The 21000-nt window shown below is 42.9% G+C and overlaps 1 protein-coding gene across 2 annotated transcripts in view; it reads right to left on the bottom strand.

Annotated features, from left to right (window-relative positions):
• LOC113409654 (protein BANP) overlaps positions 1-21000 on the bottom strand; it is a 251306-nt gene that overhangs the window by 109145 nt on the left and 121161 nt on the right. For both annotated transcript variants that reach the window (XM_026663811.1, XM_026663812.1), the window contains exon 8: positions 12824-12991. In XM_026663811.1, the coding sequence (XP_026519596.1) occupies positions 12824-12991 (168 nt within the window). The remainder of the gene's footprint in view (positions 1-12823; positions 12992-21000) is intronic.

Genomic DNA, 21000 nt, shown 5'->3' with positions numbered 1-21000 from the left:
ACTTTCCCTCACCAATCTGGAGATGAAGAAAAAATTCCTTCCCAGCTCCCCCGAGAAAGGAGCAACTAGCACAATGCTGACAGTGGATCCTGACCAAACCTGCTATTTAGCCACTTCCATGGGTGGGAGGGTGGGTGCTGCTCCACCTGATCCAGGTAAAAGAGGGCTTCTCCTGCCCGGCATTTACTTATATAACTTCCCCTCTCTTCTGGTCTCCTAGGTCAGCATCCCCACTCTGATCTGCAGCTGCTGCAAAATCACTCTGTCTCTCTCTACCCCTTAACTGCCAGAGGTGAGTAAAGGCATCTTAAAGTGGGTGTAAAATTACATTTATATCCACTTCAAGAGGATTTCTTACATTGCCAGAGTATTGTAAACAGTTGTCGTCCCCGCCCTGCTTAATGTGAGGAGCAGTCATTGGCGGCTACTTTTACTAGAGCGTTCTTTAGTCTACAAGGTGCCACAGGACTCTATGTCGCTTTATCCTAGTGTGCTAATATTTTAGTTGCAATGCTCTGAAAAAATAGTTTGTTTAATTAGTATCTGTTCTCACACTCGTTGTTTTATGAACAGACTAGTGCAAGACAACAAATTTGTGCTTTTAAACCTGAGTCTGGAAACTGAAAACCAACTCAATATGGCTAAGCTAGAATCTAGTTATTTGGCGGAAAGTTTACTTGTTTTTGTAGTCCAAATAAATAGCTTTAAATTACTTTTACATTTAATTACATAAAAGGCTGTCAAGAGAAAGTATGAATAAAGCAGCCAAGTAAAGTTACCAAAAAGAGAAAAATAACTAATGTATAATTGTTATATGTTATGCTCTAATTGTGGTTCTATTCCTGCTATAGATGGAGGATGGGTCAGTGTGCCATATGGCTGACTATTATCCTAATTTACAGAAAGTCAGTGCTTAAATACTCTCACAATTTTCATGAAGTTTCATGCATATGTGATTTCTATATCTTGTAATATGAGTTTTTTCACAAGAGTCAGGACCAAATATTTGGCCTGGGCCTAATGGACCCACACTGAAGGAAAAACAAAATCTCCCTGTACTAGTTATAAGGACCAGAGACTTTGTACTTGATGTCACTGATCAGGCCCAACATATGATTTACTCTGAGGTCCATTACCAGATACCCCTGTTCAGAGTAAATGGGTTCTGTTGGAATGTATAATGTATTGAATGGGCAATGCAGAAGTCCCACAGTTTGAGGACTTCCTGACTTCTTGTTTATATAGAACATCGCTGTGGTATTGTCTGTCAATACTGATACACATCTCCCCTGTAGATGGGTTTGAAATGTCTGGCAAGCAAGGCGAACCGCATACACCTCACTGACATTGATGTGCAGCAAAAGTTCTGCCTGGGACCAGATACCTTGGGTCCTGAGTCTTTCTAGGTGTGCATCCCATCCCATCACTGGTGCATCTGTGACTAGGGACAGTGATGGCTGAGGCCTGGAGAAAGGTATTCCCGCACATACTGCTTGCAGTCGAGCCACCACTGGAGGGACTCAAGGACTGTATTATTATTTAGTTAAATTAATTGGGTAAATGATTCTTCCAGAAAAACAAACATCTTTTTATCTTCTCCTGTCTGTGTGCCATGAATTTTCATATCGTTTTCACGTAACTGATTTTCCATCATTTCTGTTTTATTAAGCATCAATTTATTCCCACATACTAGGCTATTAGATTATAAGGAATGCCAATTCTGTTTTTCACCTTGCTCCTTACAGGCCACCTCTAGTACATCCAGCTGTGACTTCTTGCTTTCAGCATGTTTTTCAAACCCCACTGCACAAATCAAAAGCTGGTCAGTCCTGGCGTCCAAACACATAATCCTATATTCTCATTTTTTTCCACCCAGTAACTGTTGGACTCAAGATGGAACTGAATGATGGGGTAAGAAATATGTCTCACCTATAACTTCAACAACATTTTAAAAGTGCATTTCCTATAGCTTGGAACTGACAATTCTATCAGCACAATACTATATTTCAGAGAAAACCTTAAACCCCCATTATAAATATGTTCGTATTTCCCTACCAGGAACAGCCTGTAACTCAAGAGTATCCATGAGTTAGCAAGGCCTGCAGACCATTAAAGAAACATTGAAATTTGTTTGCAACTGAATAATACAAAGAGACCTGTATTTGCTGTAGTCCAGCTGTTACTTTACAGATGTTAAAAACTATTTTTGCATCAACAAGCTTAAACAGGGGCTGGTAAGAACTGCATATACCAAACTCAATCTAAAGTGGGAGGAATGCGGTCAAATGCATTCAGAACTGTACATCTCTCAAGAAGCAAACTTGCTTATAAATAGACTCCAATCTTTGGCTTCATTGCAATGGCCAGAGTTAGTAACAAAAAAAGAAGAAAGGAAAAGAGAACTCAGCAGTGTCTAAAAACAAAACATCCTTTATGTATAATTGTTTTTCCCCCTCTAAAGCTCTGACCAGGCAAAAGTAATATTTATCCATTTTTAAACATTCCCCATAAAAAACAAATACAAACTTGAATAGCACACAGCTTGAATGGAGGATATGTCAACAGTTATAAATCACTATAATGTAAACTATCTGGCCCCACATTTACAACTTTGATATAACAGAGAATCCCTGGCTCTGAGAAATTGTACAGCTGAACTCTCATGTTGAAATTTTCCACCACGTTTTTTAGAATGGAGGATTTGCTTGGACATCATCTGAACAGTTGAGTTAGTGCTGTGTGGTATTTTCACGGCATCTTTCTTTTCAGGTGGATCAGATGCAATAGCGTCACAGTTATCCTTTGAACGAAAGATGCTGCTTTTACCTTTTCACAAATGGAGGGTTATGAAATGGAAAATGTTATAAACGACTAGTTCCTTTTTCATGAACGGAGAATTAGACCCTTTAAAATCTGTGTTTACTGTATGTTCTCATGAGCCAAAAAAAAGTAAATCGCTCTAAAAAAGGCCTTTATCTTTTTGGGCTAATCCTCAACACTTGACAAAGTCACCCCACTAAAACACTCGTTTCTGTGGCATATTTTTCAAAGTTAATCCTCTTCAGGAGTTGTGAAAGCCAGATGGGATTTGTCTGACAAATGTAATTCACAACTCTTTCAAGCATGTGTGTATTTAACTTTCAACTAAGAACAATTTGAACATTCCTTATGCCAAAGGAAAAACCTCTGGCATTTTCCGTATCACTTTTTCCACTGTCATTTTGCTTCATTCATTCTTTGAATTAATCTCTATTTAAATCTCCCTGTGGGTTTCTGCATCTTTATTTCTAAAATAGCTTCCTAAAATCGACTGGTAGATATTTGTCTTCACACCCCAATTTTATTTTAAATAGGAGCTAAAAACTGTAAGTGAACCTCTACTTCTCTTCAAAGACTCTGGCGGGAAAGCCTCAGCTGGAATAAACTGTTATAACTCCATTGACGTCAATGAAGCTATGACAATTGACATGAGTTGAGGATCTGCCCCCTTGTTCTGGCAAGAAGGGATGGAGGGTTGGATTCTGGAGCAAAGTGGTTTTTTGCTTGCTCTGCTTATTTGCATATTATTATCCAGAGTGCTCGTCCACTTCACAGTTATTACATAACACTGCCAGTGCTCTACTAACAAACGGGAAGGCGGTTTTGGGTGGCCTGAACTCTTTTCTTAGAAAAAGAGGAATAAGAAAAACAAATTAAAATCAAAGAAATCTACCCTTCCAAAAAAGGGCAGAAGTACTGGCTACGTCACCTTACATCACCCTCTACTGGACAATTCACAGAAATAAAAATGGACCCAATTCCCTCCTCCCTCTGCCCCCTCCCCCGCAAAATATGCATGTTTTTTAAAACGATATCTGCTTAACCTACTCTGGCAGCCATGTGTATGGCTCTTGTCAGAAAAAACAAGAAACAAAAACACACACATTGAGAACTAAAACCCTGGCTTGAAAAAGAGCAGGACAGACCATTGCAATTAATACCTCAAGCACAATAAAGGGTGACATTTTCAAACTGAAGTGCCAGATGAAATATGGGAATACAACGTCTCCCTGAGCCCAACAATCTACTCTAATTTCTTTACACGGCCCATAAATCTTGCGGCTGCTGTAAACTTGCACAGTCAATTAAATTTAGAAGAATCTTAATGAATAACTTTGGGGGGAGGAGAGGAAAATAGCAGTGAAAAGGCATAAGTTCATTTTTTTTTTCCCTAACAGCTTCATTAGACATATTTAGTCTAGAGATTAGTTACTTTTAAACGTTTAGGATTTCAGTATCACGATGCAATAATTACTCAGGCAAAACTCCCATTGACAATGCCTGATTAAGAACTGTAGTATCCATCTCATGCTGTCCTAGGCATCACCGACCAGGGATCAGCACAGTTAACTTCTAATTGTGATATACTGAAAAGACAAGAGGAAATTTGTTATTTTTAAGATATATGATATAAAGCTAGTCACGTCATATGAACTTGTCCGTACTGCAAAAGCAGAGACGACTTCAGTTTGAACGTTTCACTCATAACGTTAACATGTCTAATGATAGCCAGCACAAGCACCTCAGAACGCAACTCAAGCATGTGCAGCCTCCTTAAATGTGAATGTATCCAGATCATTTTGACTAGGAAGCATGTAACAATTCAATTCTCATAATGGGCATTTCGGACCCACAAAAAAGGAACCCAGCTTACAGCCAGATAGGTTTCGAGAAATCACATTTTAAAAAATGAAGTGACTACACTACAGTAATGGTGAAAAATACCAGCTCAGAAGCTCTGGAGATTGAAGTCATTTACTGGGTCACAGAATAGGACATGCTGCAGGGCAGTGACCATGCAAGCTTTTCCACATTCCCACCAACAGTTCAGTCTTCATGGTTACCCCAGTCCTCAGCCAGTCTGCTGGGATTGCCAACAAGGAGGGCAATAGTGGCGAGTTTTGTACCTCTCTGCTGGGAACTAGACTGACATCAAATTCATTTCAAATCATATCCTGAACAGCTATCAGATGGTAACAGCTTTGGTTACTACAAACCAGAACTACAGACAGACCAGCAACCTAGAGATAAAAGATGTTAGATCCCATTACTAATCCTCTGAGCCATGTATCCAGTTCCCCTACAATTACACGCGCAGTATAATCCTTGTCTCCCTCCTCAGAGTATGCCATTCAGCAGCACTACCCACATCAACATGGATGGTTGCAGTTCAACACATCCACCACACCTTTCCACCAAAAAGAAGGTAGTTAAGCATTTTAACCCAGTCATGTATTAAGCTCTCTTCCACACGGTTGGTTATTATAAAAGTACAAATTAATTAGGGCCTGCATTTTCATCAAAAGCTATTATATAACAGCTCTTTCACTGTGTTCTTAAAAGAAATGTCAGGACTAATAGAACACATTGGTTTAAATGATGGTGAGACGTGTTAGATATTTACCATTCCCAAATATAAAAGTATTAAACTATTACTTTGTACTTGCCGAGTTTCGAACAAGGGCAAGCAAATGTCCCATACAGAAGAGAACGTCATTGTTTTACAGCACTTAAAAAAAGTACTAATAAGCATCCCCTGACTGAAACACACACACTGGGATTTATAATTGAAAGCTATTCTGAGATTAATCAGCCCTCAGAGATATGTGATTAAAAACATCACTGCATGCTAATTACCGGTATGTAATTCAGCTCTACGTTAGATCTTTTTCCTCATTAGTGCCTTTCATTCACTATATTCAAATAAAGATTCGGGTTCATCAATAAACTCAGGAGGGGAAAAAAACTAACCTAAAACTCAGGAAAACAGCTAATACAGAGACTATAGTAAATCCTCATGCACACACCCCCTCCCAAGCCCTCACAAATATTTTTAAGCTTCTAAATGATGTTTTCAGAACAGCTGGGCTGCAATGCAGACAAACTGACACTGTGCGTCCACTTCACATATCAGTTGGCAGAAATAATATGAAAGAAAATACATTTTCAAAAGAATACAGAAATACTTTCTGAACCCCCCTAACACTTCCCATGGGGATATTAAGAAAAATTAACTATCTGGCAGCCAATGAGTTTAAACAGAGCTACAAAACAACAGTTATTTTATCACCTTGAACCTGGTGAAAGGGTCAATAAAGTTTTTCCACTCTCCATTATCTGCAATGCTTTCTTACAAGCTTAGAAAATGTGTTTCAATTTGTCCCTCATTATTTGGTAAACGTTCTATTGCTCCCCATCCTAGAGTACTACATGAACTTGCTGTATAGTTTATTTCCTCCAGGACACCAGGTTGGTTACACCCAGCCCTCGAGGGACTTGCACTAGGGTGCTGCTACTGCGTTCCCAGTTCATTATATTCTCCTCTGAATAAACTGCACAGTGTTTTGTTAGACGGCTGCTCCCACAGAGAAAAAGGAGCGGCTCCGGCAGGCAGTGTACATGCCGTGCTCTGGCGTGATCACACTGAAATGGAGATGTGGGGCTCGGGGAACAGAGTGGTGGATTTTAAAATAAAATAAATATTCAGACTTTGCAGAATATTTCTCCCCAGATAACAGTTTTGAGATGTTTCAGCTTTTAAAGCCTTCAGGCCACATTGTGGCCCAGCCTAACGCAGATGTATGCGGAGTAAGGGGTTGTAAGGTTCACCCTCCTAACTGCGCAGCCTGGTCAGATGGCTGCTCCAGGCACAGGGAGGTAGATAAGTTGAGTAGGGTTACTAGTCCCCTCCCCCCTATGCGAACAAGTGAATGGAAAAGGGATGGAGGAGAGGTATGGACTGGGGGGAGCCAAAGTAAACTGGAAGCTCATGGGAATAATGAGGGAGTCACCGTTCTGCCCGAGAGTTTCTCCTAGGGCAGCACAGTTACACACAACCCCACGCTCGGGGCTAGGAGCAAAGGTCTAGCCCTTAATAAATTGACAGTGGCTTTTAAGCTGACTACATTTTAGCAAACTCATTCAATTTAGTTAATTAAGAACATACTGGGTCAGACCAAAGGTCCATCTAGCCCAGTAGCCTGTCTTTTGACAGTGGCCAACGCCAGGTGCTTCAGAGGGAATGAACAGAACAGGTAATCATCAAGTGATCTATCCCCTGTCACCCATTCCCAGCTTCTTGCAACAGAGGCTAGGGACACCAAAAGATGCCAAAAGCATATGTAAAATTCTAAAACTAATTTTAAAATGTGCTGTAGTAGAAGTGCACCCAAATCAATCGTCAACACATGCCTTGTATTGTGCAAAGAAATATATCAGTGATATTCTCAGTTAAAAACTATTTGTTTTTAAAACACATATGTTATTCACTGAGATTCTTGAAGTTCAGTTCTTCCTATCCAGAAATCCACTAGCTAAAAGACTTTTTATACAGCTAGCTTGCTAGTTATCATCATCAACAACAGAGATAAGCTATTCAGGCTTAAAATGTTAAAAATATTTGGAACCATATGAACAGCTAACCTTGACAGATCAGATCAGACTCTACAACATTCCAGTCCACATCAAGAAAAACATGGCTGGAATATTATTTTTATTTATTGGTTGAATTATGCATTTGATTTAAACTGCTATCCTGCACTACGGACTGGAGTACTACCAAGTTTGGGGTGGATGGCAGTTAGCTGTATTTCAGAGCTGAATGGGATCTACAAAACAAACAGGTATTAAAAAAATGTGTTTTCCACACCAAAGGCCATCGTACATACCTCGAACATTCTTGTCTTCTGTATGCATCGTGGGAAACTGATTTGTGGCTGGAAGATAAAAGTATCTTGGACTCTAAACACATATTAAAGGAAAATTTAGTCAAGAATAACATCCACTTATTGGATGTCCATGCTACTGTTCAACTATGATTTCTGCAGTAGAATAATTTCACTGTTCAATACCGTAATGGCAGTGTTTAATATATTATTTTACTATACTGTAGGCCTTCCTATGTGCTGCCACCTATGCATGAGACAAGCTTCCTAAACCTATTCAACCAAGCCACCTCTCTCACCTCATTTACATCCTGTGACGTTGTGCAGTCTATATGGTTTTATAAAAATATGATAAGTGAATATAATGTAACTGGGATATGCTTCATGCAAAAGGACTCTTGTAAGGTATCATTACAAAGCTTATAAGCTACTGAGTGTGATCATCCTATTTGTATAAATCTACCACTCTTGTATCTAAAACTAGAAATATAAAATATAACTCTGAGGGCCTATTGTAATTATGCAAAGTGTGGGCCATTAATGGTGGTTTGGAATCTTAATGACTCCGATCTTGATGACTCCCATTAACCAGGACCATTGTCTGCAGATGGCTGTGTTTTACCTGTGAGTCTTCCTGTATATGTGTGTGCTGGCAAGTGGGCAATGAAATCTTGCAGTGACATATGATCATGTCACCTGAACTGGAACTCATCTTTAACCTGGTGCTTTTCCAGTGAGGGGGGGTGGAAACCCAGTGGGACAAAGGGTTCCCGCCTTACGCAAAAGATATATAAAGGGGTGGAACAGAACAAAGAGAGGAGAAGAGCCATCATGAAGAATCCCCTAGCTACCACCTAAGCTGGAACAAGAGCTGTACCAGGGGAAAGAATTGTGCCCAGGCCTGGAAGGTGTCCAGTCTGAGGAAAAAACTTACTGAAGCATCTCTAAGGATGAGATTATCTGTATTTAGTTTGATTAGACATAGATTTTACTTTGTTCTGTCTGTTACTCCATGGAACCACTTAAATCCTACTTTCTGTATTTAATAAAATCACTTTTTACTTATTAACTCAGAGTATTTATTAATACCTGGGGGAGCAAACAACGGTGCATATCTCTCTATCAGTGTTATAGAGGGCGAACAATTTATGAGTTTACCCTGCATAAGCTTTATACAGGGTAAAATGGATTTATTTAGGTTTAGACCCCATTGGGAGTTCGGCATCTGAGTGCTAAAGACAAGCACACTTCTGTGAGCTGTTTTCAGGTAAACCTGCAGCTTTGGGGCAAGTAATTCAGACCCTGGGTCTTCGTTGGAGCAGATGGGAGTGTCTGGCTCAGCAAGACAGGGTGCTGGAGTCCTGAGCTGGCAGGGAAAACAGGAGCAGGGCTAGTCTTTGCACAACAGGTGACAGCTCCCGAGGGGGAGTTTCTGTGATCCAACCCATCACACATCTATCCTAAAGGCTCTGTTCTGCCATGAAGCCAAGGGGACAGCTATACGGTCCCTGAAATCTAACCACCAGGTAGTGATCAAACCAACAGACAAAGGGGGTGCCATCATAGTGCTCAACTATGATGACTAAATTAATGAGGCCAACTGACAACTGTCTGACATCAGCTAGTATATGGAAATCAAAGAAGACCCCACACCACAATTTACCCAGGAATTTAAGGATATCATCAAATCTTTCCCCAAACACCTCCAAGAAACACTCTACAAACTCGTCCCCCACAAATCCACTCCAAGTTCCTTCAACCAGGGAACCCAGGCAGACCCATCATAACTGGCCACGGCACTCTCACTAAAGAAATGTCAGCACTCATAGAACCCATCCTCAAACCACTCACTACACAAAGGGCCAGCTTCCTCCAGGACACAACTGACTTCTTCCGCAAACTCCACAATGTTAACTATCTCCCTCAGAACCCCATCCTCACCACCATATATGTCACTTCTCGATATACCAACATCCCTCACAATGACAGCACTGCTGCCTGCCTCAAATATTTACAAGACAACTGTGACCCTCTACGTTTCCCAGACTTGAAGAAGAGCTCCGTGTAAGCTCGAATGCTTGTCTCTCTCATCAACAGAAGCTGGTCCAATAAGAGATATTACCTCACCCACCCTGTCTTATGAAGCCTATGAAGCACTAAAAGAAACATAGAGAAACTAGTTTAAAGAAACTATGTAGATATGACCATGCCTTATTGATTAACTTTGAGATATTACTGTAAACTTTGTCCTTCCTCTCCCACCCCACTTTCCTGGTCTGTTTATGACCCTCACTTATCACATCCTGTCAAATTTAGACTCTCTTTTTTATTTATTTGAGCGCACAAAAGTGTGCATTGAAAATAATAATTACTATTATTGTTGACTGTGCAAAGATTACAACTCCTGTTAATCACTGTAATACTCCACAAGAAACTGACCTATAAGGCCACACACTCTTCAGAATGTTTTGATGACATCACAGTGAAGACAGAAAGAAACCTGAATGGTTTTTGATGGCAGACTAATCCTGAGATGTATTTTTTATGTAAGTCATAGTCTTCCTCTACTGTGTGAAGCAGCTACCATATTCTACCCGAAAGGTAGATGATGTTTAATTAAAATACACATTATATACCCATTTATATAGATCACTATTGTACTTAGTCACCTAACAGTATCTACAATTTAATTAAATCAAACAGAAGCATCAACACTAGACAGTCCAGTCATTACTGTTATTGTTGCCCAATGGCAACATTCATTGACCAGCCCAGAACAAAATTCTAAACTAAATATCTGTCTACGCAGGTGCACCTTAGTATGACATGAAAGCAGTAATATATCAACTCCAGCAAACAAGCAGGATGAGAGAGTTCCATAGGTGAGGGAAGGACACGTATTGAGAAGACCCTGCAATCTATCTCATAGTGTTGTATCCTAAGACCTGACTAAAGGAACACTCAAGCTTATCTTAACAGCCTGGACAAAAAAAGGGGAAAGAGAGAGTTTCTCAAGTAGCTGAATTTCAGACCATTCAAGGCTCACCTTAAATTGCTCCCTGAAGCAAATGCTACCATAAAAAGTTGTCTGGGTTCATATGTAACACTTTAAAAAGCCATATTTGACAGCTATGTTGTCATAACTGTGAAATACAGACCTTAGATTACTTCAGAGCTGTAAAATATGACTTATTTTCCCTACTAGCTGGCAATGGGAATTTTGCCACATCCATTATACAGTGTATATAATAAGTAACAGATGCCTATGAATTATGGACCTGTAATTCAACCGAGGGGTTCCAGGGATGTCAAACCACAAAAGCAAAGCCTAAGTGGTTCATGTATTTACCTGAACACTGAGATGGAATTACAACTCTGTCATCCAAAAGTTATCTCCTACCCCCACCCCTCCAAACACTGCATGAATCAATTTAAAAAAAAAAAAATCTTTCCCCTCTTCCTTTTCCCTATACTCTCATCCTGCCTCTTATCCCTTCCTTCCTGCTCTCTTTATACCTCTTCCACTCTTTTCAAATCGCTGCTGGAGAAGCTTCAGGTGAAATACTACTGCTCCCACTTGTTCTTGGGATGCCATAAATGTTTTCAGAGCAGCAGCGGAGCCTGACCAGAGTTTGCTGCTTTTTCTTAACAGTGTTTTCATAGTTCCTGGATGTGAAGGTACCTGGTAGATTCACGCAGCACCTCAAACACTCCCAGGAAGTAGGATCGACCATGTTCTGAGGAAAACGTAAGACACAGAAACCATGAAATCCATGGAACATTTCATCCACATTTATCGAAGATGGAGGCTACTATTACTGTCTGTGTCCCACCACTGGCAAAGAGAGTCTCATTGCCCTGAAAGCTAAATGTGCAGATGTTTCAGTAGAACTTTATCACATTTGGGATAAAAAGACATCTTTAAAGGCTATAACAGAAAGAGACAGAGAGAGAATACAGTTTTTGTTTAGATAGGAGACTGCTGCCTCTTGAGTTAATATAGTTAATATAAATGCCCTCGACCTGCATCTGTGGGCTTTACATCTCACTGTTGGTCCTTTTTTCACCCAGCAGATTAATGATTAATAGCTTTCCATAATGAACTCCAACACTAGTCAATATGTACATGCTAATGTGGCTATAAGGTCTACAACTATTGCATTTTGTATAAAGAAAACAGATTTCAAAGAGAGCTTCAAAATAAAATCCCATCAATAAATATAGTTTATGGTAATCATTATGCTGATTAGTTGTTTTAATCTGAGAATTCTGGAAATTATTTCAAGTTTCAGTATATAAAATTGTCCATTGAAAGCAGATTTTGACATTTTTGCATAAGATACAGCGGTTAGTGTTAACACGCAACCAAAAACTTCATGGAGGCAAGCAAATTTACTTCCTCTTCTTTGGGCTCACCTCCAAAATACTGCTTTTAATATATGATGTACAAACACCCCACAATACTGCTTTTAAAATAAGCATGAGCCAAAAATGTCCCATGAGAATATTTCCTAGGTCAACATTTTTCATTTTATTATTGTTCATTCCTATATCTATGTGGAAACACACTGCCGATTAGATTTTTAAGGATAGCTGGTAAATATTTTGTGAACAAAATTAAACATGTCCTAATAAACATGTCCTAATAAACTGGCAATCAAACCAGAATATTATTGCAGAAAGGAGTTGAGACATAAGTATATAACCCATTGAAACTATTATGTTTCTTACCTACTGAAATCAGTTACAATTTTCATTTCAAAACAAGAACATATTTATTGATGGTTTGGTGGATGGCTTCCCTTCCTCCATCTCATGCCAGAAACACACACATACACACACACGTCTGTTTGTCAACATTAAACTCTACTTGCAAGAAAGGCTGCAACAAGCCACAGTCTTATTCCAAAATGATCACTTGAAATTTCATCATCTCTTTCTGAGTTTATATTCAAGTATACATAGTACATTATAGCTACTTAAAGATACTGCAATTTGTAGTGTCTACATATGAGCCTGTTGTAAATGTAGATTAATAGAAGCTAATTTTGTTTTCAAGTATTTTGAAAGACAAATGAAATGTTTAGGATAAATTTCCATTTCTCCAATGTTTCTTTTACCTGAGCCACTATAAGATGAAGAGGAAGGCGTTCGCCTGGAAAAACTTTTCACTGCAAGACTCTGGCCTCGCTGTTTTCGCCGCCAAGCTGTCCGGCATTTGGAGTCTATGCTCTGCTTGATCCGGTACCAGTCAGACTCTGTAATTCCAAATTTATAGAAAAGGTGACCTAGAAAGAGGGGGGGAAAAACACAAAAGAATAGGACAGAATATAAATCCATATTCTGTATGAAATGCACTTATCTACATGGGGCTGCAAGGACTCTCACACATTCAAGGAGATGAAGGCATTGTACGAAATAGCATCTGTTGATAAGTGCCCAAAGTCACCTCAAGGAACATGAGATGCTCGATGGCAGAGATTATCAAAACTGCAGTTGTGTGCAATTACAGCAACCATCACACAAATTACCACACACAAATCAAGTAACTGAATGTGTGCAAATGATCAGTTGTGTATTTAACTGGCCACCAGTATATGCAATTTCCCAATTTGCATGTGCATTTGTGGAAATGGCACCATCAAGTTTGAGATGCACAGTACTGAAAATTTGATAGATGAGTTGCTCCTTGGCCAAATGTGGACAAAACTGTATTTAAAACTCCCCTACAGTCACAATTTCTAGAAAACTAATGGTGACTAGATGCCAAGACTAATTCTCTAACAGGATTGATATATAAGCTAAAGTGGTTTTTTTTTAAATGGCCTTCTAGAGCAGTGTTGTTCAAAGCACAGGTCGCGAGCCAATACTGGGTCGTGGAATGTTAGACACTGGGTAACTTGCTCATTCAAATTATAACGATTGTTGCTGCGCAGCAGCTCTAAAGGGCCGCATAGCAGGGACCTGGAGAGAACAGAGGTAGGGGGTGGGTGGGAACTGGGGAGGGGAGCAAGTTGGGGCTTGCAGGGCTCCTGCGGGGCTCTCCCCTGGCCCCGGAGCTCGCTGCTGCCGCCCGGGAGAGAAGGACCCTTTCCCCGGAACTCCGTGCTCCTGCGAGCAGGGGAAGAGAGCTCGGAGCTGCCTGCTGGCAGGGAGAGAGAGAGGCCCCTACCCCAGAGCTAGCTGCTTCTGGCAGGGAGAGGGCTGGGGAGCGGGGGCGGGGGGAAGTCTTCTGGCCCCAACCCTGGGGCAGCCTACCTGCACCCCAAACTCCTCATCCCTGGCCCCACCCCAGAGCCCGCACCCCCAGCCAGAGCCCTCACCTCCCCCGCATCCCAACCCTCTGCCCCAGCCCTGAGCCCCCTCCTGCATCCTGAACCCCTCATCCCCAGCCCCACCTCGCAGGCCTCACCCCCAGACAGAGCCCTCACCCTACCCTCTGCCCTACCCTGGGCCACCTCCCACACTCCTTACCATAGGCTTACTAAGGCTAGTGTCTAGTGTTAGTTATGTAAAGTGGGTTAAGCTGGAATGTATTGCAATATTATGATTTTATGAAAACTCTAGTCAAAAGATATAATTATGTTGGGTCACGGGAACCAACAATTTTCTTCAACTGGGTCACGAGGAAAAAAGTTTGAAAACCACTGTTCTAGAGCATGTCTGCTGAGTCTTCAAAATCACCAAACTGTAAATTGCAAGATGAAGGAAGTGACCTTTTGAAGGTATTCCTAGTGCTATCAAGTCAGGTCATTCTAAGGAAGCTTTTCTACACTTTCCTAATATAGTCATTTCAACAGATTATTTTGGTTTCCCCATCCACTGTGTAAAAATAAAAGGATCCTGTGAGTTAAGCTGCATAAAGATTTTCCAGCGAAGCTCATTGGTTTGGTTTTGCTGCAAACTCAGTCCAGGTTCACAAGCTTTGCAGTAAACATGGGCCTAGTTTCAAGAGAAACAGAAGAAGCAAGCACCAAACATAGGGTTGTGTTTCAACTGTAACAGGAATGGTTTCAGTTTCCAGGACAGTATGGTTAAAAATAATGGGAAAGAAATACAGAAGGCATTATCAGCATTTTCACGAGTTCCCAATACTGCATTGCCAATTCTCATGATTCTATTGCAAATCTTGCAATATTTGGTGTTTTTCTTAAAGCCCCAGTTGCCTGAAGTCAGCTGATTATACGGTAATCTCATCTTTCATTAAAAAAGAAGAAGACGTTTCTAGCCCTCACACTCGAAGGGAAAAAGCTTGAAAGAATAAACCCTAAAGTTTCAAAAACTATAAGGCAAAAAAATATGTATATTATTCTTTAAAATGTTGATTCTGAGGGGCTGAGTCATGATTAAACTTTTGGGTTTGGCAATATTGCAATTAAATCCCATCTAACTACCTTAATGACGAAAGAGTCATGTTACAAAACCCACAGCTACTACTTAGTCCAATTTCTGATCGAAAATTGAGCTGGATGCTTCTCAACTAAACCAATCAATATGCCCAGCAACACAGTACTGAGTTTCCAATTAATCTCAGCTGACTATGAGGTCACCCTAAATTCCTAGAATGGAAAGACAACCGTTTTTGTTAAACCAATAAAGCTCTCTTTAGGCTTCCTTCGTGCTTTTTATTTTGTCGGCCTGTTCACAGGGCTTTGCTAATTAAAAGATTGCTAATAATATATTTAACTGAATATCCTATTCTAATAGGCTCAACATGTAAAACATTATTTTGAGTCTAAATTTCTGATTTTTAATATACAGTTGTTTCTTATGCCCCCTCTCTTGACACAAATTGTCTCTCTTCTCAACAACCAGCTAGTTTTATCATCAAGCCTTCCATTAAGACCCTGATAAACATGTGCTTAACTTCAAGCTTTTGTGTAGTCCCACTGAAATCATGGGGACTGCTCGTGTGGTTAAAGTTAAACCTGTGTCTAAGTGCTTTGCTAGATTGAGGCTGAAAGGGCTAAAATTCTAGATTCACAAGACTGTAAATATTATAACGTTTGCTGCTTTCTTTTAATTTTTAAATAAATGGAAGTTCTTGTAGAATTTCACATTCATATGCATATCTTACCACCTTTTATATATAATCTATTTGGTTCATTAGATGGATTAAGCCATCACCATTTTTTTAAACACTGGTTCTGTTTATTGATGGTCTAAATTAGCTGCATATTTGTTTAAAGAGCAACCAGAAAATGAACAAAGGCAAACTAACTAAAGTCAGGAAAGAATTGGCATCAAAGAGCCCATTACAGAAACACACGGCAAGCCCCAAAAGTTCTCACTGGCAACTGACAGCAAGCAAATATGCTTTTTCGAGATTGTTTTACAACTACTACATTTTGCCTCAGAAAGGAGGCAGAAAATTGACTGAAACTATCTGTTGCTGTAGAATATTTTCCTTTCCGTAGGTGTCAACAAAATGAAAGCACATTCTGTACTGTAAATACTGAGACCACATTTTTCTGAGTGTCATCTATTGCCCTACAAACTAATATGCTGTATACACAGAAACAGGTTTATAATTTTTTTCAATAACATCCAGTAAAAGCAGTTGCGTTTTCACTCTGAGTACATCTCAGCTGTCACTATGTGCCAAAGCTTTCCAGATAAGATATATTGTCACATACTATACTGTGGCAATCACTCTTGTAACCCTGGATTTACATATATTCTTCTTCCGTATGTTCAAATTTCATTAATAAATACATTTAAACACTTCTTCAGGTCGCACACTGCCTCCAGTAGAGGTAAATCAACAAATTGCAGGTGGATTCTGGGGTTGAGGGGAAGGGTATACACTATTTGGAATTGGCAGCATAATACAGCAGGGCAAGGTTTAAGTTTTACTAAGTAATTCATGGGACATCTCAGGCTAACTGTCACTCTATACAAACAGGAATCAAACAATATAAGCTGTTGGAGACATGGTGATCAGAGCTGCAGCAAGCTGCTCATGCTCGGGGAGTCAGTGCTTGCATGCCAAGAGCATATGGGAACAGATGTTGCGTACTGGGGCTGTACATTAAGGAAGCTTCAGAATTTGCCATGTTGAGGAAGAATAGGGAAAGGAGGCCTCTCTCTGTTACAAACAGATAATGGATACATTTCACTATATCACCAGTGCAACAGGTAGTAATACTGAAACACTGGAAAAAGATGAGGACACCTGTTTAGAGTGAAATAGCTCACAAATGAGATAGAATTTTGTAAACCACTGCACTCATAAGCTAAACAGGGGTGAGGAGGCAAGAAGCAGATTTTAAACTAGGGAGAGAGAACAAATTTTGGGCTCAGATTTTCAGAACCATGCATGCACATGTGTGCAGTTAGATCATGCAATTCCTACCTAAATAATATGGTGATGGAAGCCCTACAAATGGTATGGACAGACAGTCACATGGGCGACTAGGAAGGCCACCTTCCATGATAGGTATAGAAGCAAGTCGCCAGGGGTTCAAATGGGGGTCCCATTAGTCTGGAAAGGACCAGGTTGAGGTCCCACGCTGGGACCGGTTGTCTAACCTGCGGGTACAGCCTTTCCAGATCTTTCAGGAAATGCCCAACCATGGGGTTGGCAAAGACGGAATGCCCAGCTGCTCCCAGATGGAAGGCAGAAATGGCTGCCAAGTGCACCTTGATGGATGATGACCTTGCTGTTTCAAGTACAGTAGGTAGTCCCAGATGAGCGGTATGGGCGCCTGCATTGGAGATGTGCAGCCCTGAGCGCACCAGATTGTAAATCTTTTCCACTTGGACAGGTAGGTGGCCCTGGGGGAGGACTTCCTGCTACCAAGCAAGACCTCCCTAACAGGCTCAGAGTACATGAGTTCTATGGGGTTTAGCCATGAAGCTTCCAGGCTGTGAGATGAAGGGACTGGAGGTTGGGGTGATGAAGCCAACCATGGTCTTGGGTGATCAGGTCTGGGACCTGTGGCAGTGTGATTGGGGTGTCCACTGACAGCTCCAGGAGCGTGGTGTGTCAGTGTTGGTGAGGCCACGCTGGCGCCACCATTATGATCACCTCCTGTCTCTGCAGATCTTGAGCAGGACCTTGTGTACGAGTGGGAACGCGTACAGCAGATGTTCCATCCAGGGGAGGAGAAATGCGTCCACAAGCGAGCCCAGGTTATGATTCTGGAAGGAGCAGAATTGCGTGCCCTTTCTGTTGTCTCATGTGGCAAACAGGTCGACCTGGGGAACTCTGCACCTCTGGAAAATGCTGTGAATTACATCTGGACGGATGGACCACTCGTGGTTGTGGAAGGATCTGCTGAGGTCGTCCACCTGCTCATTTTGGGAACCTGGGATGTAGGATGCGTCCAGGCGAATGAAGTGGGCTATGCAGAACTCCCACAGCTTGAGGACTTCCTGACATAGGGGAGAGGAATGGGCTCCACCCTGCTTGCTTATGTAAAACATTGCAGTTGTGTTGTCCGTCATAACTGCCATGCACTGCCCTTGTAGATGGGCTTGGAAGGTTTGGCACGCTAGTCGGACCACTCTCAACTCCTTGATGTTGATATGGAGTGAGAGCTTGTCCTGAGACCAGAGGCCCTGCATCTGAATGTCTCCCAAGTGCCCACCCCATCCCAGCGCGGATGCGTCCATTACCAGAGACAGAGAGGGCTGGGGTCTGTTGAAGGGGACTCCCTCGCACACCTCCTGTGGGTTGAGCCACCAGCAGAGGGACTTGAGGACCTGCACCGGAAGGGTGACTACTATGTCCAGGCAGTCGCGCCCCGGACGGTAAGCCGACGCAAGCCAAGCTTGGAGAGGTCTGAGCCACAGCCTGGCATGCTGTATTATGTATATGCATGTCGCCATGTGGCCGAGGAGCCTCAGGCAACCCCTTGCTGTGGTGGTAGGGTACTGTCTGAGGCCTTGTATGATGTCCATCATCGTTTAGAAATGAGCCTCCAGCAGGGACGCCCTGGCCCACCTTGAGTCCAACACCGCGCCGATGAACTCAATTCTTTGCGTTGGTAACAGGGTCGACTTGTTCTCGTTGAAGAGGAGACCCAACTTGTCAAAAGTGGATCTGACAAAGCGGACCTGTGTCTCCACCTGGTCCCTGGAACGCCCCCTGAGCAGCCAATTATTGAGGTATGGGTATACCTGCACCTGCTTCTGACGGTCGGAAGGCTGCCACGACCGACATGTGCTTGGTAAACATTTGTGGGGCTGTCGACAAGCCAAAGGGCAGGACCGTAAATTGGTAGTGGTTGTGGTTGACCACAAACCTGAGGACTCGTCTGTGGGCAGAAATATGGATATGTGGAAGTATGTGTCCTTGAGGTCGAGGGCGGCGTACCAGTCTCCCAGATCCAGAGAGGGGATAATCGCACTTAGGGAGACCATGCGGAACCTCAACTTTTTCTAGAATGGGTCTGAGACCCCCTTTGGCTTAGGGGATTAGGAAATAACGGGAGTAGAATCCCTTGCCCCTTAGCTCCTGAGGAACCTCCTCCATTGCTCCTGTGGCGAGGAGTGTCTGTATCTCCTGTATGAGGAGATGCTCGTAAGAAGAGACTCTGAAGAGGGACGGTGAAGGTGGGTGAAAGGGAGGGGAGGAGCAGAATTGGAGAGAATGTCCCACTTCTGCTGTGTGAAGGACCCAAAGATCTGATGTTATTTGGGACCAAGAAGGGTAAAAGTGGGACAGACAGTTCAGGAAACAGGGATGAGGATCCGGTACTGTGACTGGTGCGCCGTCCTTGGGCGCACCTTCAAAAGGCCTGCTTAGAGCCTGACGATGGTTTTGTCGGGCCCTGGTCCTGGCTGGGCGAAGGATGCCATTCCTGCCCCGCTTCCTATAGAAGTCCTACCTGGGCCAGGGAAGATAGAAGTGCTGCTGGGGTTGGGTCTTAAAATGTTTGCATTGGGTTGCTGGGGTATGCATGCCCAATGATTTCATTGTCACCCGGGAATCTTTAAGGTTGTGAAGCCTGGAGTCTGTTTGCTCTGCGAACAGGCCCATGCTGTCAAAGGGCAGGTTCTGGATAGTTTGTTGGACTTTGGGAGGAAGCCCGGACGCCTGTAGCCAGGAGCTCCTCCTCATGGCTATGCCAGAGGACAAGGTTCGTGCGGCCAAATCCGCAATGTCCAGTGAGGCCTGTAAAGAGGTCCATGCCACTGCCTTGCCCTCATCCACTATTAATGTGAACTCTGCATGTTGGTTTGCTATCCTCAGCTGGAGCTTCCCAGTCAAGTAGACCTTCCGGACAAAAAGGTCCATCTTTTTTGAGTCTTTCAACTTGGGGGTTGGGCCCTGTTGCCCTTGTCTCTCCTTCTCGTTAACCGCCGCCACCACCAACAAGCAGGGCTGCAGGTGTGACAATAGGTATTCATATCTTTGAGAGGGTATGAAATACTTTCTCTCACCCCTTTGGCTGTTGCGGGAGAGATGGAGGCAGGGGTTTGCCACGGATTTTTTGTAGTGGCCTAAATGGTCTTTATAAGGGGCAGATCAACCCTGGATCGCTCTTCAGGTGTTAGGATATCGACCATAGGGTCCTCCGGTTCAACCACCTCCTCCGCCTGTAGTCCCACATTGTGGCAATCCTGATGTGCCCTGCTATCAATGAGGAGTAGTCCAGAGGAGGAAGACCCTGCCACTGCTTCGTCAGGTGATGGAGACGACAAAGCTAGAGGTGGCACCTGGGCCCTCCTGGCCCGCCGGCTCCCTGGGGTCGTCCTGCTCGGCGCCGTGGCTCTTGGTGCCGACTGCAGTCTCGGTGCTGGGAGCGGGTGCGGGAACTTGATCCTGTTGAGCGCCACGAGCCAACGCTGCCTTGGAAACCCGAGGTGTGGGACAGTCCCTGGCTGGTGGGGGCGCACGTCCCTCTGAGGCCACCAACTGTGAACCCCTGGAAAATGTGCCCTGGGCCTGGTGATAAGCCTACGGGGTCCAAAATGGCCATTGCGCGGGCCCCTGCCACGGCACCTGCCACGGCACCATGCTGGTGTCCTGCCTGTACCTATGCTGATCTGATCAGTACCGGCTGCACCTAGAATAGCAGGACTCTGCCTCTGAGTCCGATGAACGGGACCTAGACCACGACGACCATGGCGGTGCAAGCAGTACAGTGCTGGGGAGCGGTGCTGAGCAGTCGGTGCAGGAGAATGATGTCACAATGCTGCGAAGCCAGTGCCGAGGAACCCCGTCTCGACGCCAGTGCCGGAGAATGAAGCCACAATGGCAGCATCGGGTAACCATGCAGAGACCATTGCCGTGGAAAGCAACGTCTTGGAGATGGCAAAGGCCTCATCATGGCGGGCGTGCCTCTAG

This window comes from Terrapene carolina, unplaced genomic scaffold (assembly GCF_002925995.2).
Source record: "Terrapene carolina triunguis isolate 2854851 unplaced genomic scaffold, T_m_triunguis-2.0 Scaffold33911, whole genome shotgun sequence".
Taxonomy (NCBI): domain Eukaryota; kingdom Metazoa; phylum Chordata; order Testudines; family Emydidae; genus Terrapene; species Terrapene triunguis.
The sequence above is the reverse complement of the archived record's forward strand: the minus strand, read 5'-3'. Positions and strand labels throughout refer to the sequence as shown.